This window comes from Pan troglodytes, chromosome 16 (assembly GCF_028858775.2).
Source record: "Pan troglodytes isolate AG18354 chromosome 16, NHGRI_mPanTro3-v2.0_pri, whole genome shotgun sequence".
Lineage (NCBI taxonomy): Eukaryota > Metazoa > Chordata > Mammalia > Primates > Hominidae > Pan > Pan troglodytes.
This window is the reverse complement of record NC_072414.2, coordinates 56,199,644-56,220,642: the sequence shown is the minus strand read 5'-3', so window position 1 is coordinate 56,220,642 and position 20,999 is coordinate 56,199,644. Positions and strand designations below refer to the sequence as shown.

At 41.0% G+C, this 20,999-nt stretch overlaps 1 protein-coding gene across 50 annotated transcripts in view; it reads left to right on the top strand.

Moving 5' to 3' along the window:
- Window positions 1–20,999, top strand: part of CSNK1G1 (casein kinase 1 gamma 1) — a 206,809-nt gene that overhangs the window by 145,514 nt on the left and 40,296 nt on the right. For all 50 annotated transcript variants that reach the window (XR_010151321.1, XR_010151314.1, XR_010151320.1 and 47 more), the window contains 3 exon segments: window positions 10,392–10,543; window positions 12,972–13,206; window positions 19,576–19,661. Coding sequence is in view for 38 of the 50 variants with exons in the window: in XM_063793999.1 (XP_063650069.1) it covers window positions 10,392–10,543; window positions 12,972–13,206; window positions 19,576–19,661 (473 nt within the window). In the remaining 12 variants the exon portion in view is untranslated.

Below are 20,999 nucleotides of genomic sequence, written 5' to 3'. Positions count from 1 at the left end.
CAAGTGCCATCGCACTGAGTTGTAGTTATTAATTTACTTAGTACTTATTTTAACCATATCTACCATATGCTTGGACCAGTGCTAGGTGCTGACATACAAAAAATTAACACACAGTAGTTGCTGCCTTCAAATAGCCTTCTGTTAGTAGGGAAGACAGACACATGGATAAAGAAAGTGTAATGGGACCGGGGCACGATTGTCAGGAAGGGGATCACTGTACTTTGGGTAACCTCATTTTTTCCTTTTCATTCCTTCTAGCTGCTTGCTAGAACCTTCTTGACTTTTTAGTTGTTAATTGTTCAGGTGGATTTTAAGAAGAATCAGGTGTCTTTTCTTAGGTTTTGAGGCAGATTTTGAAATTCAGTAGATATTCCATCTTTTTATCTTAAATCACAGGAACTACAGTACTAAGGAAGGTGGAAAAATGTCAAATACTGGATTTTTTAATCTCATGAATTTACCATCTGAGTAAAGTTAGTCTGTTAGTAACTGAGCTGAGCTGAGTTAGTCTCCTTTTTTTTTTTTTTGGTTTGTTTGTTTGTTTGTTTGTTTGTTTGTTTTGAGATGGAATCTTGCTCTATCACCAGGCTGGAGTACAGTGTTGCGATCTTGGCTCACTGCAGCCTCCACCTCTTGGGTTCAAGCGATTCCCCTGCCTCAGCCTCCCTAGTCTGGGACTACAGGCATGCACCACCACGCCCAGCTAATTTTTTGTATTTTAGTAGAGACGGGGTTTCTCCATGTTGACCAAGATGGTCTTGATCTCCTGACCTCGTGATCCATACACCTTGGCCTCCCAAAGTGCTGGGATTACAGGCGTGAGCCACCACACCCAGCCGAGTTAGTCTTTTTGGAAAGGGAAAGGACTTTACTCCTCTGCCCCTACCCACCTCCAATACACAACACACTTTTACCTGTTTTTATTTTGGGCCAGGCACAGTGGCTTACGTGCCCAGCCCTTTGGGTGGCCAAGGTGTTACCAGATGGAAAGTCTTGACTGTGAGTTGTCCAAGTTCTTGGTGCCTTGAGCAAAGAATTGAACAAAACGCACAAAGCAATGGAAGACGAAGGCATAGATTTGTTGAAGTGAAAGTACACTCCACAGAGTGGGAGCGGGCTTGAGCAGGTGGCTCAAGAGCCCTGATTGTAATGTTCCTTGGGGTTTTTATTGAATTAAAAGAATATGGTAAGCCGGGAGCAGTGTCTCATGCCTGTAATCCCAGCACTTTGGGAGGCCGAGGCAGGTGGATCACCTGAGGTCAGGAGTTCAAGATCAGCCTGGCCAACATAGCGAAACCCCGACTCTACTAAAAATATAAAAATCAGCTGGATGTGGTGACAGGCACCCGTAATCCCAGTTACTTGGGAGGCTGAGGCAGGAGAATCACTTGAACTTGGGAGGCAGAGGTTGCAGTGAGCCGAGATCACGCCATTGCACTCCAGCCTGGGCGACACAAGTGAAACTCTGTCTCAACAACAACAACAAAAGATCATGGTAACACATCTAAGTACCTTTAGGGGCTTCTGATAGGTTATGCCCTATGGAAATGAAGGATTCTGCCCTAGACCAATCAGAGGCAGGATTCTGTCCAGGACCAGTCAGAATCAAGATTCTGCCCAGGACCAATCAGAGGCATCTCACCTATGGCATATATGCAGATGAAGGTCCCAGAATGGACCAAAACCAGACATTCCCATTCCTGACATAGGGGAGGGGAGGTTCGGAGAGGGATGGGCCTTTGGCCTGTTATGACTTGGTTGTGGACAGGTGGGGTTTTCCTCTTAGTCCAATTCCAAGAAGGCAGCCATAGGTTGGCCTTAGGTTTACTGTTTCCAGACCCTATTCTGCCTCAGAGGCAGGTGGACCACTTGAGGCCAGGAGTTTGAGACCAGCCTGGCTAACATGGTGAAACCCCAGCTCTACTAAAAATGCAAAAATTAGCCAGGCATGGTGGTGCATGCCTGTAATCCCAGCCACTCGGGTGGCTTAGGCAAGATAATCGCTTGAACCCAGGAGGTAGAGGTTGCAGTGACCCAAAATTGCACCACTGTACTCCAGCCTGGGCAACAGAGCAAGACTCTGTCTCCAAAAAAAAAAAAAAGAAAAAGAAAAGTGTATTTTGGATTCTATCTACTATAGAAGAAATCTGTCCTCTGTCCTGTCTTGGGCTTTCTTTTCTGACTCCTTTTGGATAAATAAAATGTTAAGCCTGCTTTAAGGCTCAAGGCATTCATAATTATGTGTATGTAATAGAGACACTGTTAAAGCTCAATGTCTGTGGCTCAGAAATGTGAAATTATTCCTCTTCTTTTGCCTTTCCTCACTGCCTCTTCCCCCACCATACAAATTTGAGCTCGTGTTAGCAGCCTATGTTTGGCAGTATTCCAGTTCCCAGGAGGCCTTTAAACAAGATGATTGTAAAACATTTTTCATTATAGGACAGACAAAGTAATCCTGTTTTCTTAATTCTGGGCCTAGCTGTTTTTGTTATTAAACCAGCATTTTGAGTAAATTCATATGTTTAACTGGTTCATGTTGCAAAGAGACATTTTTCAGAGTCAGAGACATGAGAGGGATTGTTTGTTCTTTTTTAAAAAAGATATACTACGTATTATCTCATATCTTTGTAATAATGCATTGTTTTATGGGTTTATTCTCAGAGTTTTAAAGGCTATGCTTCCATTTTTCCCTTTCGTTACTTACAATGGAATAACATCTCATTTATCTGCCTATTTCTGATTTCTTGCTAAGGGTACATGTTTAATATTATTTTCTTTAATGATAATTGCCCATGTATTATAATAATAATTGCCTGATCCCTCAGAAACATTACAGAGCATTTAGTAGTTGTGCTAGAAACTATTACTATTGATGGGGCTGAGAAGAGAATTAATTTAATTTGGGAGAAAAATTATTCTATTTTCTTTAAACATTAAAAAATAAACTATATAAACAAAGCAAAAGAATGGGCTTGCCAAGGTTGTTGTCCTTCATAGTTAGGTAATTTAGTTTTTAAAAAAGAATGAAAGACTAATTATTAGGCAATAATAGGATCAAATTACCAAAACCTTTGAGGTGGTTCTATTTCAGTTCTCAACCTGATGTGCATTTTAAAATATCTCTACTTAGAGTAGTTACGGTTCATAATGTGTTGTAGATTGTTTTTAGATAACAGCTTGGATGATAAAAGAAGCCATTTTCCTTGAATTGGTGTATTTGACTCAAGTTAAACTTCATACAGACTGAAAATTAGCTCTAGTGTTCTACATTCATTGCCTATTCTGTGCAGCTTGATGTATGTGTGAGCCATATGTCCGGCAGGGTTTATAACATCATGTTATTGATGATGGAAAGGCTGTTTCATAGTACTAAGAAAAATATACAAGATAACTTATGTACTGTATTTGTAACCTTGCAGTTTGGTTTATAAGAGATTTAACCTGTAGTTAAAGGAAATATAATGAAATCTATTGGAAATCCTTCAGAAAAGGAAAATTCAGTAGTCACTTCTTTAGTTTCCAGGTTTCTATGCAGTTTACCAATTTAGGAGGGGGAGACCTCATTAGCACATTATTTCCAGAGCAGATGAGAGATTATAAAACTATTAATACCTTAGTTTCCAATATACCATTGATCAAAGAATCCAGCACATATCTTCCTTGCCTGAGTCTCCCACTTCCTTTCCATTCCCTCATAATTATTTATAGAAAGTACCTGTTTACCGCATGTGTACCTTATGTTGCACTTAAGGATCTGCCCTTCTCCCCAGTCTCATTAAAGGATTTCATAGCAGAATGTTGATTAATTTAAAATTTCTTAAGCAGTGGATTAGAGATGGCTCTGCAAAAGAAGAATGAAATATACAGGATTTTTTTTTCATTTAAATGCAGCCCAGCTGATAAGCCGTTACTGTGTGGTAATCTCTGACCAAAGAGACAGACTTTCTTAGTGTGCCTGTGTTTGTGTCTTTTACCACCAGCACAGACCACTTTATGGGCACTCCTGCGAAAAACCAGGCTCAGAGTAGAACTTGCATGGGGAGCTTTCTGTACAGATAGTTCTAATAAATTACAGCTACATCTCCCAAAGAAACTTTTATGCTCAAAGGTATATTTTCTGTAAGAAAATAACTAAGAAACTTTAAACAGAGAAATCTTTTTAACTTGCCTTAAAATTCTTTCCTTCAAAAGGTATTGAGTCCAGTTGTTTTGATCTGAAATAACTTCTGAAAGAGACCTGTCACTGTATTCTGAATCCTTATGATATATTAATCATAAAACAAAGCAAAACCCTTTATTTCTACTCTCTAGATATAGTGTTTTTCAGCTGAGGTTACACATCAGAATCACTTGTGGAGCAATGTTTGCTTCCACTCCTAGAAATTCTGACTCAGTAGGTAGGAGGTGAAGTCACTGCATCTCATTTTGGGTTTTTTTTTTTTTAAGTTTTAAAGATATTTCTGATAGATACACTTCCAGTTGAGTTTCACTACCAGCTTATATTTGAATTGGTGCCACACGTTATTTCATAAAATATGGAGGTGAGTTTCATTCATAGTTCTGTGGCTTTACAAAGAGGAACCCAGAAGGTAGCTAGAAGGAAATCCTGGCCATAAGAATTTGGATTTTGAAAGGAACCAGTCTAAACCCCCTCCTCTTTTTTTTTTTTTTTTTTTTTGTTGTTTCTTTATTTCTTCTAAGGAGAAAAAAACGGGATACATGTGCAGAATGTGCAGGTTTGTTATGTAGGTACACGTGTGCCATGGTGGTGTGCTGCACCTATTGACCCGTCTTCTAAGTTCCCTCCCCCCACCCCCCCATCCACCAACAGGCCCTGGTGTGTGTTGTTCCCCTCTCTGTGTCCATGTGTTCTCAATGTTCAACTCCCACTTATGAGTGAGAACATGTGGTGTTTGGTTTTCTGTTCCTGTGTTAGTTTGCTGAGGATGATGGCTTCCAGCTTCATTCATGTCCCTGCAAAGGACATGATCTTGTTCCTTTTTATGGCTGCATAGTATTCCATGGTGTGTATGTACCATATTTTCTTTATCCAGTCTATCATTGATGGGCATTTGGGTTGGTTCCATGTCTTTGCTATTGTAAATAGTGCTGCAGTAAACATACATGTGCATGTGTCTTTATAGTAGAATGATTTATATTCCTTTGGGTATATACTCAGTAATGGGATTGCTGGGTCAAGTGGTATTTCTGGTTCTATATCCTTAAGGAATCACCATACTGTCTTCCACAATGGTTGAACTAATTTACATTCCTACCAACAGTGTAAAAGTGTTCCTATTTCTCCATAGCCTCGCCAGCATCTGTTGTTTCCTGACTTTTTAATAATCACCATTCTGACTGGCGTGAGATGGTATCTCATTGTGTAAACCCCCTCCTCTTTACAGATGAATAAGCTAACCCAGAGAGGCTAAGGAATGTGCCAGAGTTAAAAGCAGAAGCAAATACTAGATCTAAGACTCTGACTTGAGCTTTTTCTACACTGGTATCTCGGACCTTGACCCTCTCCTAGAAATGCTTCAAAACCACTCAGTGGTCTAGAAGTTGCTTTGAGCATCCCAAAGCCTGCCAGTGTGTTGTGAGGTCTCAGGGTACTTAATAAAACCAATAATGCAGCGAGCAGGAACTCCTAATTCTTCCAAGTTCCTAGGTAGGAGTAATGGGTGACATTATAGTTAGAAATTGTAGATATTACTCAAAATCCTTTTGTGACTTCATTGTAAACATGGAAACTTCTGGCAAAAGGTAATCTAGATTTGATACTAAGGATTATTAAGAACAAGATCAGTTGTCTCATTTAAACTGAACCTTAAGTATTGGCAACAAATGTAGGAAATTATGCCAATATTATATTTCTAAGCAAGCCTGACTTTTAGCTTGTACTTTAGAAAGAGGATATTATGCCCAGATTTGCAATTTAACCAACGAATGGAGTAATATGTTTATTAATTAGGATTAGAGTTGGCTGCTTTTTAAAAATCCAAATACAAGTAGCTCAGTCAAGGTGGAGATTGATTTTTCTTTTTGATAAAAAAAGTCCAGAGAGAAGAAAAGTCCAACATTAGCATGGTTACTCCACAGCCATCAGGGACTTAGGTTCTGTTTTTTGCTCCATCTATTCTTGGCACTACTTTACATCGTCAAGATGTCTGGTGATTCTAGATGGCTTCTGGACCTTTCATTCTAGCCATCTCTCTTGAAAGAATTTTTTTAGAATTATACACTCAGTGGCCAGGCACGGAGGCTCATGCCTGTAATCCCAGCACTTTGGGAGGCCAAGGCAGGCAGATCACTTGAGGCCAGGAGTTTGAGACCAGCCTGGCCAACATGGTGAAATCTCATCTCTACCAAAAACTAAAAAAAAAAAAAAAAATTAGCCATAGTCTGTAGTCCCAGCTACTCAGGAGGCTGAGGCAAGACTAAAACTAAAAACAAAATTAGCTGAGTCTGTAGTCCCAGCTACTCAGGAGGCTGAGGCAAGAGAAAAGCTTGAACCCAGGAGGTGGAGGTTGCACTGATCTAAGATCATGCAACTGCACTCCAGCCTGGGCAGCAGAGCAAGACTCTGAATAAAAAAAAAAAAAAAGAGTTATACACTCATTTCTGCTTCCATCTCATTGGTGTTTCCTAATTGTCAAGGGAGACTGGAGTTATAACTGGGCAAGTTGCTATTTGCAACAATTAGAAGTTCTGGGCCAGGCATGGTGGCTCATGCCTATAATACCAGCACTTTGGGAGGCTGAGTTGGGTGGATCACTTGAGGTCAGGAGTTCAAGACCAGCCTGACCAGCAAGATGAAACTTCGTCTTTACTAAAAATACAAAAATTATCCAGGCATGGTGGCAGGTGCCTGTAATCTCAGCTACTCAGGAGGCTGAGGCAGGACAATGGCTTGAACCCAAGAGGCAGAGGTTGCAGTGAGCTGAGACCATGCCACTGCATTCCGGCCTGAGCAACAGAGCAAGACTCTGTCTCAAAAAAAAAAAAAAAAAAGTTATGTTATTTTAAAAGAAGGGGAGGCTGGGCGTGGTGGCTCACACCTGTAATGCCAGCACTTTGAGAGGCCAAGGCAGGCAGATCACGAGGTCAGGAGATCGAGACTATCCTGGCCAACATGGCAAAATCCCATCTCTACTAAAAATTTAAAAATTAGCTGGGTGTGGTGGTACGTGCCTGTAATACCAGCTACTTGGGAGGCCGAGGCACGAGAATCGCTTGAACTCAGGAGGTGGAGGTTGCATTGAGCTGAGATCGTGCCACTGCACTCCAGCCTGGCAACAGAGCGAGACTCTGTCTCAAAAAAAAAAAAAAAAAAGAAAAGAAAAAAAGAAGGGAAGAGGCATCCCTGTAATCTCAGCACTTGGGAGGTCAAAGCAGGAGGATCAGTTGAGCCCAGAAATTCAAGACCAGCCTGGACAACATAGTGGGAGCTCATCTCTGGAAAAAATTTAAGAAACTAGCCCGATGTGGTGTCATGTGCCTGTGCTCCCAGCTGTTTGGGAGGCTGAGGCAGGAGGATTGCTTGGTCCCAGGAGGTCAAGGCTACAGTGAGCCATGGTCATACCACTGCCCTCCAGCCTGGGTGACACAGTGAGACACTGTCTCAAAAGAAAAAAGGAGAGGGAGAATGGATATTGGGCATGCAAACAACAGGCGCTGCCACAACCTGCTTTGAAGAATATAATATTTATATTAGGAAAATAACATTTTAGTGGCATTAAATCCTTATATAGGACATAAATTTAAAAGATCCCCAAACTGCATTTACCATGTGTCTGATTAATAAAAGCAGTAAATCTCTAGGACAGAGTGTTCTGCTTTGGATGTCTCAGCAGGAGTCATTGGAAACAACTAGTTGGGTTTTATATATTTTTAAAAAGCTGAAAAATGACTTCTTCAAAACAACCGGGAAAAAAAGACTCTTTGGGGCCTGGTGTGGTGGCTCACGCCTGTAATCCCAGCACTTCGGGAGGCTGAGGCGGGTGGATCACCTGAGGTCAGGAGTTTGAGGCCAGCCTGGCCAACATGGGGGAACGCTGTCTCTACTAAAAATACAAAAATTAGCTGGGCGTGGTGGTGTGCACCTGTAATCCCAGCTACTCCGGAGGCTGAGGCAGGAGAATGGCTTGAACTCGGGAGGCGGAGGTTGCAGTGAGTCGAGATGGCGCCAGTGCACTCCAGCCTGGGCTACAGAGTGAAACTCCATGTCAAAAAAAAAAAAAAAAAAAAAAACCACTTCAAATTAAATCCTTTTCTCTTTTGGAGATAGGGAGAATCAAGACAACCACAAAAACAATTGAACAGATATTTATTGAACTAGCAGGAGTAACATATGTTAGAGGATACAAGCTAGGAATAAACATATTTAAAGAAAATGTTCAAGTTGTTTAGGATTTAGGCCGGGCATGGTAGCTCACGCCTGTAATCCCAGCATTTTGGGAGGCTGAGGTGGATGGATCACTTGAAGTCGGGAGTTCGAGAGCAGCCTGGCCAACATGGCAAAACCCTGTCTCTCCAAAAAATGCAAAAAAAAATTGGTGGACACCATGCCTGTAATCTCAGCTACTTGGGAGGCTGAGGCGCAAGAATTGCTTGAACGCAGGAGGCGGAGGTTACAGTGGGCCAAGATTGCGCCACTATACTCCAGCCTGGGTGACAGAATGAGACTCTGTCTCAAAAAAAAAAAAAGTTGTTTAGGATTTAATGAATCAAGATAGACTAATACAATATATGAAATAGTTATTAATTCCAAATATGTGAGACCTACCCTCGAGAGAAGTATGTGTTAGATATACATCTGTCTATATCCCACCCATAGAAATAAAAAGGGAATGGGGCTGGACACAGTAGCTCATGCCTGTAATCCCAGCACTTTGGGAGGCCAAGGAGGGAGGATTGCTTGAGCTTGGGAGTTGTTCAGGACCAGCCTGAGTAACATAGTGAGACCCCATCTCTATAAAAAAATCAAAAACTTAGTCTGGTGTGGTAGAGCGAGCCTATAGTCCCAGCTGCTACTTGGGAGGCTGAGCTGGGAAGATCGCGTTAGTCCGGGAGGCAGAGATTGCGAGCCGAGATCTTACCACTGCACTCCAGCCTGGGTAACACTGAGACCTTGTCTCAAGTTAAAACACTTAGAGGCAGAAGCAAACAATAATCTACAACATATGCAACTGTAGACCACTATACACATAAATATATAAGATGGGAATGTTTCTGCTCTGTGAAACCAGATAATTTTTTAAGTGTTCTATAATCTTTTTTTTTTTTTTTTTGAGATGGAGTCTCGCTCTGTCACCCAGGCTGGAGTGCAGTGGCGCCATCTCAGTTCACTGCAGCCTCTGCCTCCTGAGTTCAAACGATTCTCCTGCCTCAGCCTCCTGAGTAGCTGGGACTATAGGTGCATGCCACCATGCCCAGCTAATTTTTGTATTTTCAGTAGAGACGGTTTCACCATGTTGGCCAGGCTGGTCTCAAACTCTTGACCTTGTGATCCACTCACCTCAGCCTCCCAAAGTGCTGGACTTACAGGCATGAGCCACTGCGCCTGGCGTCTGTAATCCTATTTAATATCTACTATTCTCATGGTACCAGTTATATATTTAGTGAATGCCTCATATTTACAATGCACTTTATAAAGGAAATTCATTCACAATTTGCCACTTAGGTGAGAAAGTCTGGATTTTGGCTTCTTAATAGTTATGAATTTCAAATCTGGGGAAAACCCAGCCTTGTGTGTTTCCCCCTTTTCCTTTCATCAGTACTTATCAGCAACCAAACACTAAGTGTCTGTTGACTTTTCTCCAGCTGATAAAAAACAAAAAACTATAGAGACTCCCTGTGAAAAGAGGGCCAGTTGTGCTGGCCTGGGGCCAGGCTGCACTCTCTGTGACCTTGCCTCTTCAGTCTGAGTTGTCCATAGGGCAACAGTTCCAAATAGCCCATGTGGCTATGGCAGTAAGCATAGAGAGTGCTCATGAACCAGCTAATGTAACAAGTTATGTTAGCCTGGCCTTTGAGCTCAGTGAGCCATCCTTTGAGCCTTTTATGATACTGCACTTTCAGGCATCCTTTTGGGAAGATCCAATGGATCAGGGACCATTCTCTATCTTATAGCAGTCGAAATGTTTTTGGCACTGTGGTATTAAATAACTACTCATTTGAACGTATTGTGCAATGACTTAGCCTTTCCCATCATTATTAGTTCCCATTGAAGCTGTTGTGCTCAGTTTGAGTTTCCAGTAGGGACTATGAAAGAAAATGGAAATCTCACAAATTGTACTTTAAAAAATATTTTATTCAGTGCTAATACTGTTATCTCATATTTTGGCTTTTGTGTCTCCCACTGTATACCCCCATTTCCCCTCTGCTTTCAGGTGAAGGTCTCCCACAGGTGTATTACTTTGGACCATGTGGGAAATATAATGCCATGGTGCTGGAGCTCCTTGGCCCTAGCTTGGAGGACTTGTTTGACCTCTGTGACCGAACATTTACTTTGAAGACGGTGTTAATGATAGCCATCCAGTTGGTAAGTTGGAATTGCTCTTCTAGAAGAGAATAAGCTGGTTCCTCAGCCACATCCTTGTGGGCCTTTTGGTGATTTACTAGCCGTAGCAACACATCAAGAATTAGTACTCAGGCTTGATGGCATTCTGGGAAGCTGGCTGGGGCAAAAAGGGTAAATTCAGAGAAGTCACACTACATCTGCAATTTGCTCTATTTTAAGACTTTGCACCTTGGAGCAATGCTCTGCCCTTAACTGAAGAGGAAGTATATAATTTAGATTAGGGAGAAAGAGGTCGATTAGATGGAGTTGTAAAAATGTGAATAATTTATTTGATTTTGTTTTGTTTTGTTTTTCATTTTTGAGACAGGGTCTCTGTCGCCCAGGCTAGAGTACAGTAGCATGATCATAGCTCACTGCAACCTCAAACTCCTAGGCTCAAGCGATTCTCCTGCCTCAGCCTCTCCAGCAGCTAGGACTGCAGGTGCCATGCCAGCTCATTAAAAAAAAAAAAAGGTTTGAAGACAGACTCCCACTGTGTTGCCCAGGCTTGTCTAAACTGGTCTCAAGCAGTCCTCCCACCTCGGCCTCCCAATGTGCTAGGATTACAGGCATGAACCACTGCACCCAGCCTATTTATGTGTTTTAAATATAGCTGTAAGTTTTTGTCATGTCCTCTCTCTCCCTTCACTGTTGCAACCAAGAAAAGATTGATGTTATAACCCATTGCACTAACACTCAGATTCAAAATTGTGTGACTAGGAATTTGCTGTAGTTCTCAGGCCTCCAGTTCTCTCAGAGACAAATTTCAGCTGAAGAGGCAGCTCTTGTAGCTCCTACCAAATTATACACAAATACCAGTTTAAGAAGCAGTTCCAACAGTTCCTTTGAGAAGTTTGTCACAAGCCCTTTGGGGAAGGATGCAAATATATCTTCATTTGTTTGAAATGGTAATGGTCTCTCCCACTGTCCTATAAAAATTTGGAAATGTTAGATAATTGACTTTGACTTTTGAGCCCCAAATTCAAATATCTGAGCTTCTCTTTCTCTACTAAAAGTTAGTAGAAAAGGGCTGGGAATGGTGGCTCACGCCTGTAATCCCAGCACTTTGGGAGGCCAAGGTGGGCGGATCATGAGGTCAGGAGATCGAGACCATCCTGGCTAACGCAGTGAAACCCCATCTCTACTAAAAATACAAAAAATTAGCTGGGCGTGGTGGCAAGCGCCTTTAGTCCCAGCTACTCAGGAGGCTGAGGCAGGAGAATGGCGTGAACACAGGAGGTGGAGCTTGCAGTGAGCCGAGATCGTGCCACTGCACTCCAGCCTGGGCGACAGAGCAAGACTCCATCTCAAAAAAAAAAAAAAAAAAAAGTTAGTAGAAAAGCTTAGTAGATAGAAATACTTAATAAAATTTGAAATACTTTTATGATTATTATTTTTGGTTATATTTAACTTAACATAAAAACTATAGCCCTGGCCAGTCATGGTGGCTCATGTCTATAATCCCAGCACTTTGTGAGGCTGAGGTGGGAGGGTCACTTGAGGCCAGGAGTTTGAGACCAGCCTAGGCAACATAGACCCCATCTCTACAAAAATAATCTGAAAATAAATTTAAAACAACAACAATGAACTGTCTCAGCCAGGCATGGTGGCTCATGCCTGTAATCCTAGCATTTTGGGAGGCCGAGGAGGACGGATCACCCAAGGTCAGGAGTTTGAGACCAGTGTGGCCAACATGGTGAAACCATGTCTCTACTAAAAATACAAAAATTAGCCAGGCATGGTGGCATGTGCATGTAATCCCAGCTACCCGGGAGGCTGAGGCACGAGAATTGCTAGAACCCAGGAGGCTGAGGCTGCACTCCACCCTGGGTGACAGAGCAAGACTCCGTCTCAAAAATAATAATAATAATAATGAACTGTTTCCCTGTCTCTGCTGCTAATTAGCTATGTGATGTCAGGCCAGTATTAAGTTCTCTGGGCCTCACAACATCGAAAACTGGGTTGGGTAGTCTTGTCCAAATAAGGATAGGAAGATGTGGGCAGAAGGTGAATGTAGCAGTGGCATTTGTCTCAAAGGTCACCAACAGTTTGATATCTTACCTGGGAATACTTCTTTTGTCTCAAATGCTTAATTTTCTGAAGTAGCATATAAACAACTGATTTCATTTGTCATTTGCAAATTGTGACATTATGAGGTAAAATTGAGCTATCATTTTAGCAGACCTGTACTATCCCACTTTTTCTTCCTAGTCTTGATATTTGTTGTGTACATATTTATAGCAAAATATTTTTTTGTTTACAAGTCAGTGAAGTGACTCTGGGCGGTGAAAGGAGATGAATTTTACTGTTATTTCAATAATTAAAACCTTGGTCTGGTTAAAGAAACTGTTTTGATGTATTTTCCTGATATACTTCTTTAGAGTATTTCTATCATTTGTTTCTCTTTCAGCTTTCTCGAATGGAATACGTGCACTCAAAGAACCTCATTTACCGAGATGTCAAGCCAGAGAACTTCCTGATTGGTCGACAAGGCAATAAGAAAGAGCATGTTATACACATTATAGACTTTGGACTGGCCAAGGAATACATTGACCCCGAAACCAAAAAACACATACCTTATAGGGAACACAAAAGTTTAACTGGAACTGCAAGATATATGTCTATCAACACGCATCTTGGCAAAGGTGTGTTTTTTTCTGTTCCATGAAAGGGGCGAGTCATTAGAACAGTTTATTATTTCTGTAACATTATATCCCCATTGTGCATTACAACTTGTGGTTTTTATTGTTTCACAAGGTTGAGTGATTTTTATACATGAGAAGTTGAGATGGTAAGTTAATGACTTTTCAAAGAATCCTATAGACTATGCATAGGTTCTTAATTCTTTACACTGTTTCCAAATGTTTAGTTTCTGAGCAGTGTGAGTACTTGAATTATTGTAAAAAGAGGATAGCATTTTAATGAGTTTAGTAATGAATTTGGTATTTACTTATGTATGACCCCATATATGATAGTCCTGAAGAGGACATCAGGCTGGGTCAGCGGTGGGGAAGAGTGCCTCACTAAAAATGGAGTAGACTTCTGTTCACTGCACATAGTTCTGCACAGAAGTCTTCAAGGAAGAGCTTCTGTCTTATTCAGTGAAAATATACTTGGTTTACCATTAGTCTTGCAATTTACTCAGGATAAACAACCTGCACAAATATTGTTAAATGCTCTAATCAAGGCAGAAGACCTTACCTGTGAGGAACTAGCCCAAGGGGGAGAGTATTTGTCAGAGTAGCCTAAGGAACAGTGGGGAGACCAAGCAGGCAGAGCCCTAGGCTTATCCACTTCAAAAAAGCCTCCCTTTTTTATGTTTCATATATTGGGCTTCCATGGAATATTCTATTTGAAGAAAAGACTCCTAGGTGATTGAAAAAAACATGTTTGAAAATCAACATTCTAGAGAGTAGACAAGCAGAATATTCTCAGATTCCATACTCCTAGGCAGAAATAATTATAAAATATTCTTAAATATTAATGAACTATTGCACACTAAGATGTATTTTATTTTATTTTTTTTTTTGAGATGTAGTCTCGCTCTGTCACCCAGGCTAGAGTTCAGTGGCACGATTTCGGCTCACTGCAACCTCTGCCTCCCGGGTTCAAGCAATTCTCCTGCCTCAGCCTCCCGAGTAGCTGGGATTACAGGCATGCATCACCACACCTGGCTAATTTTTGTCTTTTTAATAGAGGCGGGATTTCACCATGTTGGCCAGGCTGGTCTTGAACTCCTGGCCTTAAGTGATCTGCCTGCCTCGGCCTCCCAAAGTGCTGGGATTACAGGTGTGAGCCACCGTGCCCAGCATATTTATTTTGTTTTTAGAGACAGAATCTCACTCTCACTCAGGCAGCAGTGTGATCATAGCTCACTATAACCTCAGTCACCTGAGCTGGAGAGATCTTTCTCAGCCTCAGTAGCTAGGGTTACAGGTGCATGCCATCATGCCCAGCTAACTTCTAAATTTTTTTATAGAGATAGAGTCTCACTGTGTTCCCCAGGCGGGTCTCAAACTCCTGGTTTCAAGAGATCCTGTTGCCTCAGCCTCCCAACGCACTGGGATTATAGATGTGAGCCACCATGCCTGGCCTGCACATTAATAAGTATTTTAAAGACTAATGTAATATCTACTAAGTTCCCTCATTGAGTAAACTACACAGGTTATTCACCTGAGGAATTCAAGTGATAGTGAAGAGTAAAAAATGGCATTACAAAGTAGTATGATACAATTCGATTTGAAATTATGATGTTGTCAAGATTTTTTCAGTAACCACATGGAAATCCTCACTTAAGTAAATGTAATACTTTAAAATTAGACTAGAGGTCCTCTGGTACTTACTATCAGCGTTACTTTGGACAAGTTACTTAATCTCACTGAAACTCCTCTGTAAAATGAGGGTAATGCTTCACAGGGATATTTTGAGGGTTGAATGGATAATATATGTGAAAGCACCATGTCTGACATAGGTCTCTTGCAAAGTGCTCAGCATCCCCTTCTTCCTTCACAATGACAAGTAATTTTCCATTTTACAAGGAAACAAAAACTGTGTCTTAAATAATAAACTTAAGATTATGTGGTTTAACTGACAAACTCTAGAAGTTGTTTTAATGCCCACTTCCTGGGCTCAGCCATTCGTGTACTAATTTTATTGTTCTTAAGAGGAAAGACAAGAACAGACAAGGGCTGGGTGTTCATGTTATGTTTGTATAAGATACAGAGTAGTGGTTAAGAAAAAGGATGCAAATCCTGGCGCTCTTTCTTAATAGCTATGTAATTTTGATCCAATAACCTTCTTCCCTCAGCCTCGGTTATCTCATGTATAAAATGGGTATGATAATTATGCCTGTAATATATGGTTCTATGAGATAATGTATGTAAAATGTTTAGCATAATGCCTGATAATAGTAATATCAGTCCATATTGTAATTATCCCGATTATTATTTATTCAACAAAATCTGTTTTAAGCATCTACTGTGCATCAGTCTGTTTCATCTCTTGGTGTACTGCCATTCCTGCCGGGACTTTTGAGTTTACCCCCAGACTTGGCTTACTGAGTACCAGAGTTTTTCAGGTCAGATCTAACCTGTCATCATATTTTGTGCTCTCTGCATTACAGAGAATACATACAGAAAGTTGTCACTGCTTTTTAAACTCTTTCCCATGCCTCAAACGATAGAAGTTTTTGTAGGAACGCTAATGCTATTGGTTTTTAAATGTGTTGCATTTTTTTGTGTTGCAAAGAAGAAGAAATGACTGAGATGTGTATTTTCAAATGGCTTTGAGAAAATCACTTCTTAATTTTACAGAGGAGGAGGACAAGAGAAGAAGCCTCCTAAACCTTGCATTAGTTGCCACATCAGAGTAGCCACACTTACTTAGTCCATTTTGTGTTGCTATAAAGGAATACCTGAGGCTGGGTCATTTTATAAAGAAAAGACCTTTAAATTTGGCTCAGGGTTCTGCAGGCTGTACAAGAAGCATGGCGCTGGCATCTGCATCTGGTGAGGGCCTCAGGGGCCTCATGCTGCTTCCACTCATGGTGTAAGGGGAAGGGGAGCAGCTAGCATGTGCAGATCACATGGGAAGGGGGGTGCTAGGCTCTTCTCACCAACCTGCTTTCTTGGGAACTCATCCCTAAGGGAGGTCATTAATCAGTTAATGAGGGATATACCCCCATGACCCAAACACCTTCCATTTGGCCCAGCTTCGAACATTGGGATCAAATTTCAACGTGAGGTTTGTGTGTGTTGGGGGGTCCAGGGGAAGGACAGAAATCCAGACCATAGTAGCCACCTTCCCACTGATTAAGCTTTTACTGAGAAGCCCAATTTATATTATTTAATGGTTGAAATTAGGGTGAGAACACTGGGTTACCTTGCTCCCTGCCTTCAACAAATATATCTAACCTAAAATCAGGGATGTTATGCATGTAAACCAAGCACATCTTTCTGATTGGATGAAAGCACACCTTTCAACCAATCAGAAGAATTGAAGAATTTTGTGTCCTGCTGGTCTCACTGGTATTGGAAACCTTTCTTCTTTGAAAATGAAAATATTCTGCATGAAAAAATGAGGGCATGTAGAAATAATGAATTGGACAAGTGTGGAGTGTTCAAAGTCATATGAAAATAAAGCATGCTCTGGTTTTCACTCTTATTTTTTTCCTGAAAGGCCCTAAAGGCTTAAGTTATCAGATTATTTTAGGATTTTAGAGCTGGAAATGACTTTTCAAATTCTCCCCAGATTGAACACTTTATTTTCAGATGAGGAAACTGAGACCCAAAGTAGGTGACTTGACCATGCTTAATTTCATTGGATTAAATTAGTGTCTACTGAGTAGCCTCCTCAGACTCATTGGACCAGGTCTGTTCCGATGTATGGGATGGCGGACAGTAGGTTTGTAATTACTAGAAAGGATAAACCAAGATCTAGATACCTAAATCGTTGAGCTGATTTAGGTACCCTTATTTTGGGTACCTTATTTAGGTGTACCCTTCCTGATTTAGGAACCCTTATTTTTCCTATTGTCCCATATTCTATAGTTCTTTTTCATAGTTCTCAGGATTTGAAAAGTTACTTTATTACTTATTCCAGTGAGTTTTAAAAATATATTAATCTCATAATTTATTTTGCTGTGAAATCTTTTTTCTGTAGGCCTGATCAATATTGAAAATGTGGAGAGTTTCGCCCTCTAGTGCTCAACTGTTTAAAATTCAAACATTTGTCCAGTGAATTTTTAATAACCAAGGGGCTTCTTGTTACAGGAAGTGGATATAAAAATGGAGAGGCAATGAGTAGGTGTGATACAGTATGAGAAACTGCAGAGTCGTTTCTCTATCTGCCCTGCTTTGTGGGAGGCCTCCACTCAACTCTCCTTGTTCTTTTCTCTTTTTCATTTGTGCATCCTTAGGTTGTGTCAACAAACTGTTTTTGTATAACTGCTTTTTTTTTCAATTATGAATATTTTATTGCAAACTTCAGACAAGCCATGTAGACAAAGGATTCTGATGGTCATGCTGTTTTCATTCTTTTTAAGATTGTTTCAATTGATGTATACCAACTCAGTTTTATGTTATTTATCTCTGTCAGGGTACCTCTCCTTCCCATTAGTAACCATCTTTTTACAACCTCCATCAAATCATTATTTAAAAAGTTGCCTTTTCTTTCTTCATCTACCCTGTAGACTACTATTCTTTTTCATGCAAATTCCCTATAATTTAAGGCAATAGTTAAACATGTTGCACTTCTGTATTTTGAGTTAGCTGAGTGGCTTTCTCTGGCTCTCTTGGGTTTTACTTTCTGTACAAAGAAAGCACAATCAAGTTGAAGGTAGCCTCTTAGTCTTGCTTCTGTAGTTTATTCAGATAAAGCCCTAAACTTGATTCTGAAAAATAAACACATAAAATGTCTGAGATGGGCCAGGTGTGGTGGCTCACACCTGTAGTGCCAGCACTTTGGGAGGCCAAGGCTGGTTGATTGCTTGATTGGCCCAGGAGTTCAAGACCAGCCTGGGAAACATGGCAAAACCCAGTAACTATAAAAAATACAAAAAGTAGCCAGGGATGGTGGTGCATGCCTGTAGTCCCAGCTAGTGAGGAAGCTGAGGTGGGAGGATCACTTGAGCCCAGGAGGGCGAGGCTGCAGTGTCCAAGAACATGCTACTGTACTCTAGCCTAGGCAACAGAGCGAGACCTTGTCTCAAAAAAAAAAAAAAAAAAGAAAGAAATCTGAGACTAAACCATAATTGGCAAATTCAAAATGAATGCATGGACTGGGTGCAATGGCTCACATGGGTAATCCCAGCAGTTTGGGAGGCTGATATGTTAGGTTTGCTTGAGGCCAGGAGTTTGAGACCAGCTTGAGCAACATAGCGAGATCCCATCTTCACAAAAAATAAAAATAAATAAATTAGCCGAGTGTGGTTCCACACACTTATATTCCTAGCTACTCAGCTGAGGCAGAAGGGTGCCTTGGGCTCAGGAATTTGAGGCTGCAGTGAGCCATGATCACAACACTGCACTCAAGCCTAGGAAACAGCAAGGACTCTGTCTGTAAAAAAGAATAAAGAAACGAAGGTGTGTACTACTTAGATTCTAACAATCAAAGAATGTGTAGGATGTTTTCTGAGATGAAGTTGCAGTTTTTTGTTAACTATTTTGCAGTTCTTTGTCATCTTCACCTTCCCAATTAAAAAGAGAGAAAAACCCAGCAACTTGTTTTAGATACGCTTCCGGAATGCAGGGACTTTGATTTTTTGTTTTATTTTGTTTTGGGATGAGGTCTCATTATGTTGCCCAGGCTTATCTCGAACTCCTGGGCCGAAGCGATCCTCTCACTTCAGCCTCTTAAGTAGCTGGCACTACAGACGTGTGTAGCCTTACCCATCTAATTTTGAGGAGACCTTAGTAATAAATTTTAAAATGTTTTTGAGGTTATAGGACATGGTACAAATTGAATGGGAGCCAAGAGAGTATGTACTGATGTTCATTGATATGAAACTTAATTTTAAGTGTTAATTTTTATGATGAATAAAAAGCACTTGGCATGTTTGCTAGGCATTTTGCAGCTTGTATCTTTGCAGGCCTAGCCAGAATGGACTGTTTTAACAGTTTGGGTTGCTTAATCTGCTGCTCACTCTCTGGTGGTAACTAAAGGGTAATTGTAGCCCATATACTGGAAATAGCATTTCATTAAAATTTTATCACTTTCAGGAAGGTGACAGCATTGAGTGAGGGGTGGAAATTCACTGTTTAGTGATTTGGGCTTGGTTTTAATTCAGAATTTGCTCTTTTCTCTTGATATTTACTTACCATCAACAGATCTAGGCAAAGGAAGTACACATCGGTTTAGGGTTTTGATCTAAAATACTATCCTTGGTTTAAATATACAAGTAATTAGTAAGCAGAGCCTTTCCAGAGCCGAAGGGTTTCTGAAGGGATTACTTGGTTTTGAACCTCTTTCTGCTTTAATAACTGCAAACATAATGTGTGATCTGTCTTCCCTTTTAGAGCAAAGCCGGAGAGATGATTTGGAAGCCCTAGGCCATATGTTCATGTATTTCCTTCGAGGCAGCCTCCCCTGGCAAGGACTCAAGGTATCCTTGAAAGTGTTCAGTGGAAGGCTTTGTTTCAATGCTCAGTTGTTAATGAAGGAGCCTCTGGCTTCATGTTTTTAAGAAATGTGTAGGGGGCTGGCCAGATGCGGTGGCTCATGCCTGTAATCCCAGCACTTTGGGAGGCTGAGGTGGGAGGATTGCTTGAGTCCAGGAGTTTGAGATCAGCAACATAGTGAGACCCCATCTCTATTTAAACATAAACAAATAAATATTTTTTTAAAACAACACACAAAAAGGATTATTGGCTAATTGGCTCTGGAGATAAGAAACAGGGACTAATTACATTAGTCTACATTATAAATGCTCTCCTGGGCTTTGGAAACTGTTTTGTTCACATTTGTCTTCTGTTTCTTAATTTTTCCTTGTTCTTGGATTTTCCATGATCTTTTCCCTCATTTCCTCCCAGGCTTGACAGTGCTGCTTTTCTCTCTGTGTTGGTATTCCTCCTCCACTACCATTATGTAGCAGGAGGAGTGTTCCCAGTATGTAAGGGAATTTCTGGAACAAATTGTTGACAACAGCTGCTACACATTTTACCAGAAAGGCCAGCAGGGTGTACTCCTCAGGAAAACTTGGAAAATATTTGTTTATCCTATGTAGGCTAAGAACTCACCTGAACTAAAATGAAAATCCAGGTTTAACATTGCTGTTCAAGTGTATTATTGAATAAATGCCTATTCAGACAATATCTATTCATTGCAAAATGTGTAGAGTTTAAATAGCCTTCCTTAGGTAGGTGTCAGTACAGTGGTTACATGTCAGTTTACTATTATAATTATGAGCATTATCATTACTCTGTGCCTTTGGCTGTTTGGCTAGGAAATGGTGAGCTTCTAACCCATTGTAAGTCCCATTAGTATCTTTTTTTTTTTTTTTTTGGAGACAGAGTTTCGCTCTGTTTCCCAGGCTGGGCTCGCTGCAACCTCCACCTCCCAGGTTCCAGCGGTTCTCCTACCTCAGCCTCTTGAGTAGCTGGGATTACAGGTGCATGCCACCACACCCAGCTAATTTTTTGGTTTTTGTTTTGAGACGGACTCTCGCTTTGTTGCCCAGGCTGGAGTGCAGTGGTGCAATCTCGGCTCACTGCAACCTCCGCCTCCTGGGTTCAAGCAATTCTCCTGCCTCAGCCTCCTGAGTAGCTGGGACTACAGGCACACGCCACCACACCCGGCTAATTTTTGTATTTTTAGTAGAGATGGGGTTTCACCATATTGGCCAAGCTGGTCTCAAACTCCTGACCTTGTGATCTGCCTGCCTCGGCCTCCCAAAGTGCTGGGATTACAGGCGTGAGCCACTGCACCCAGCCAATTTTTTGTA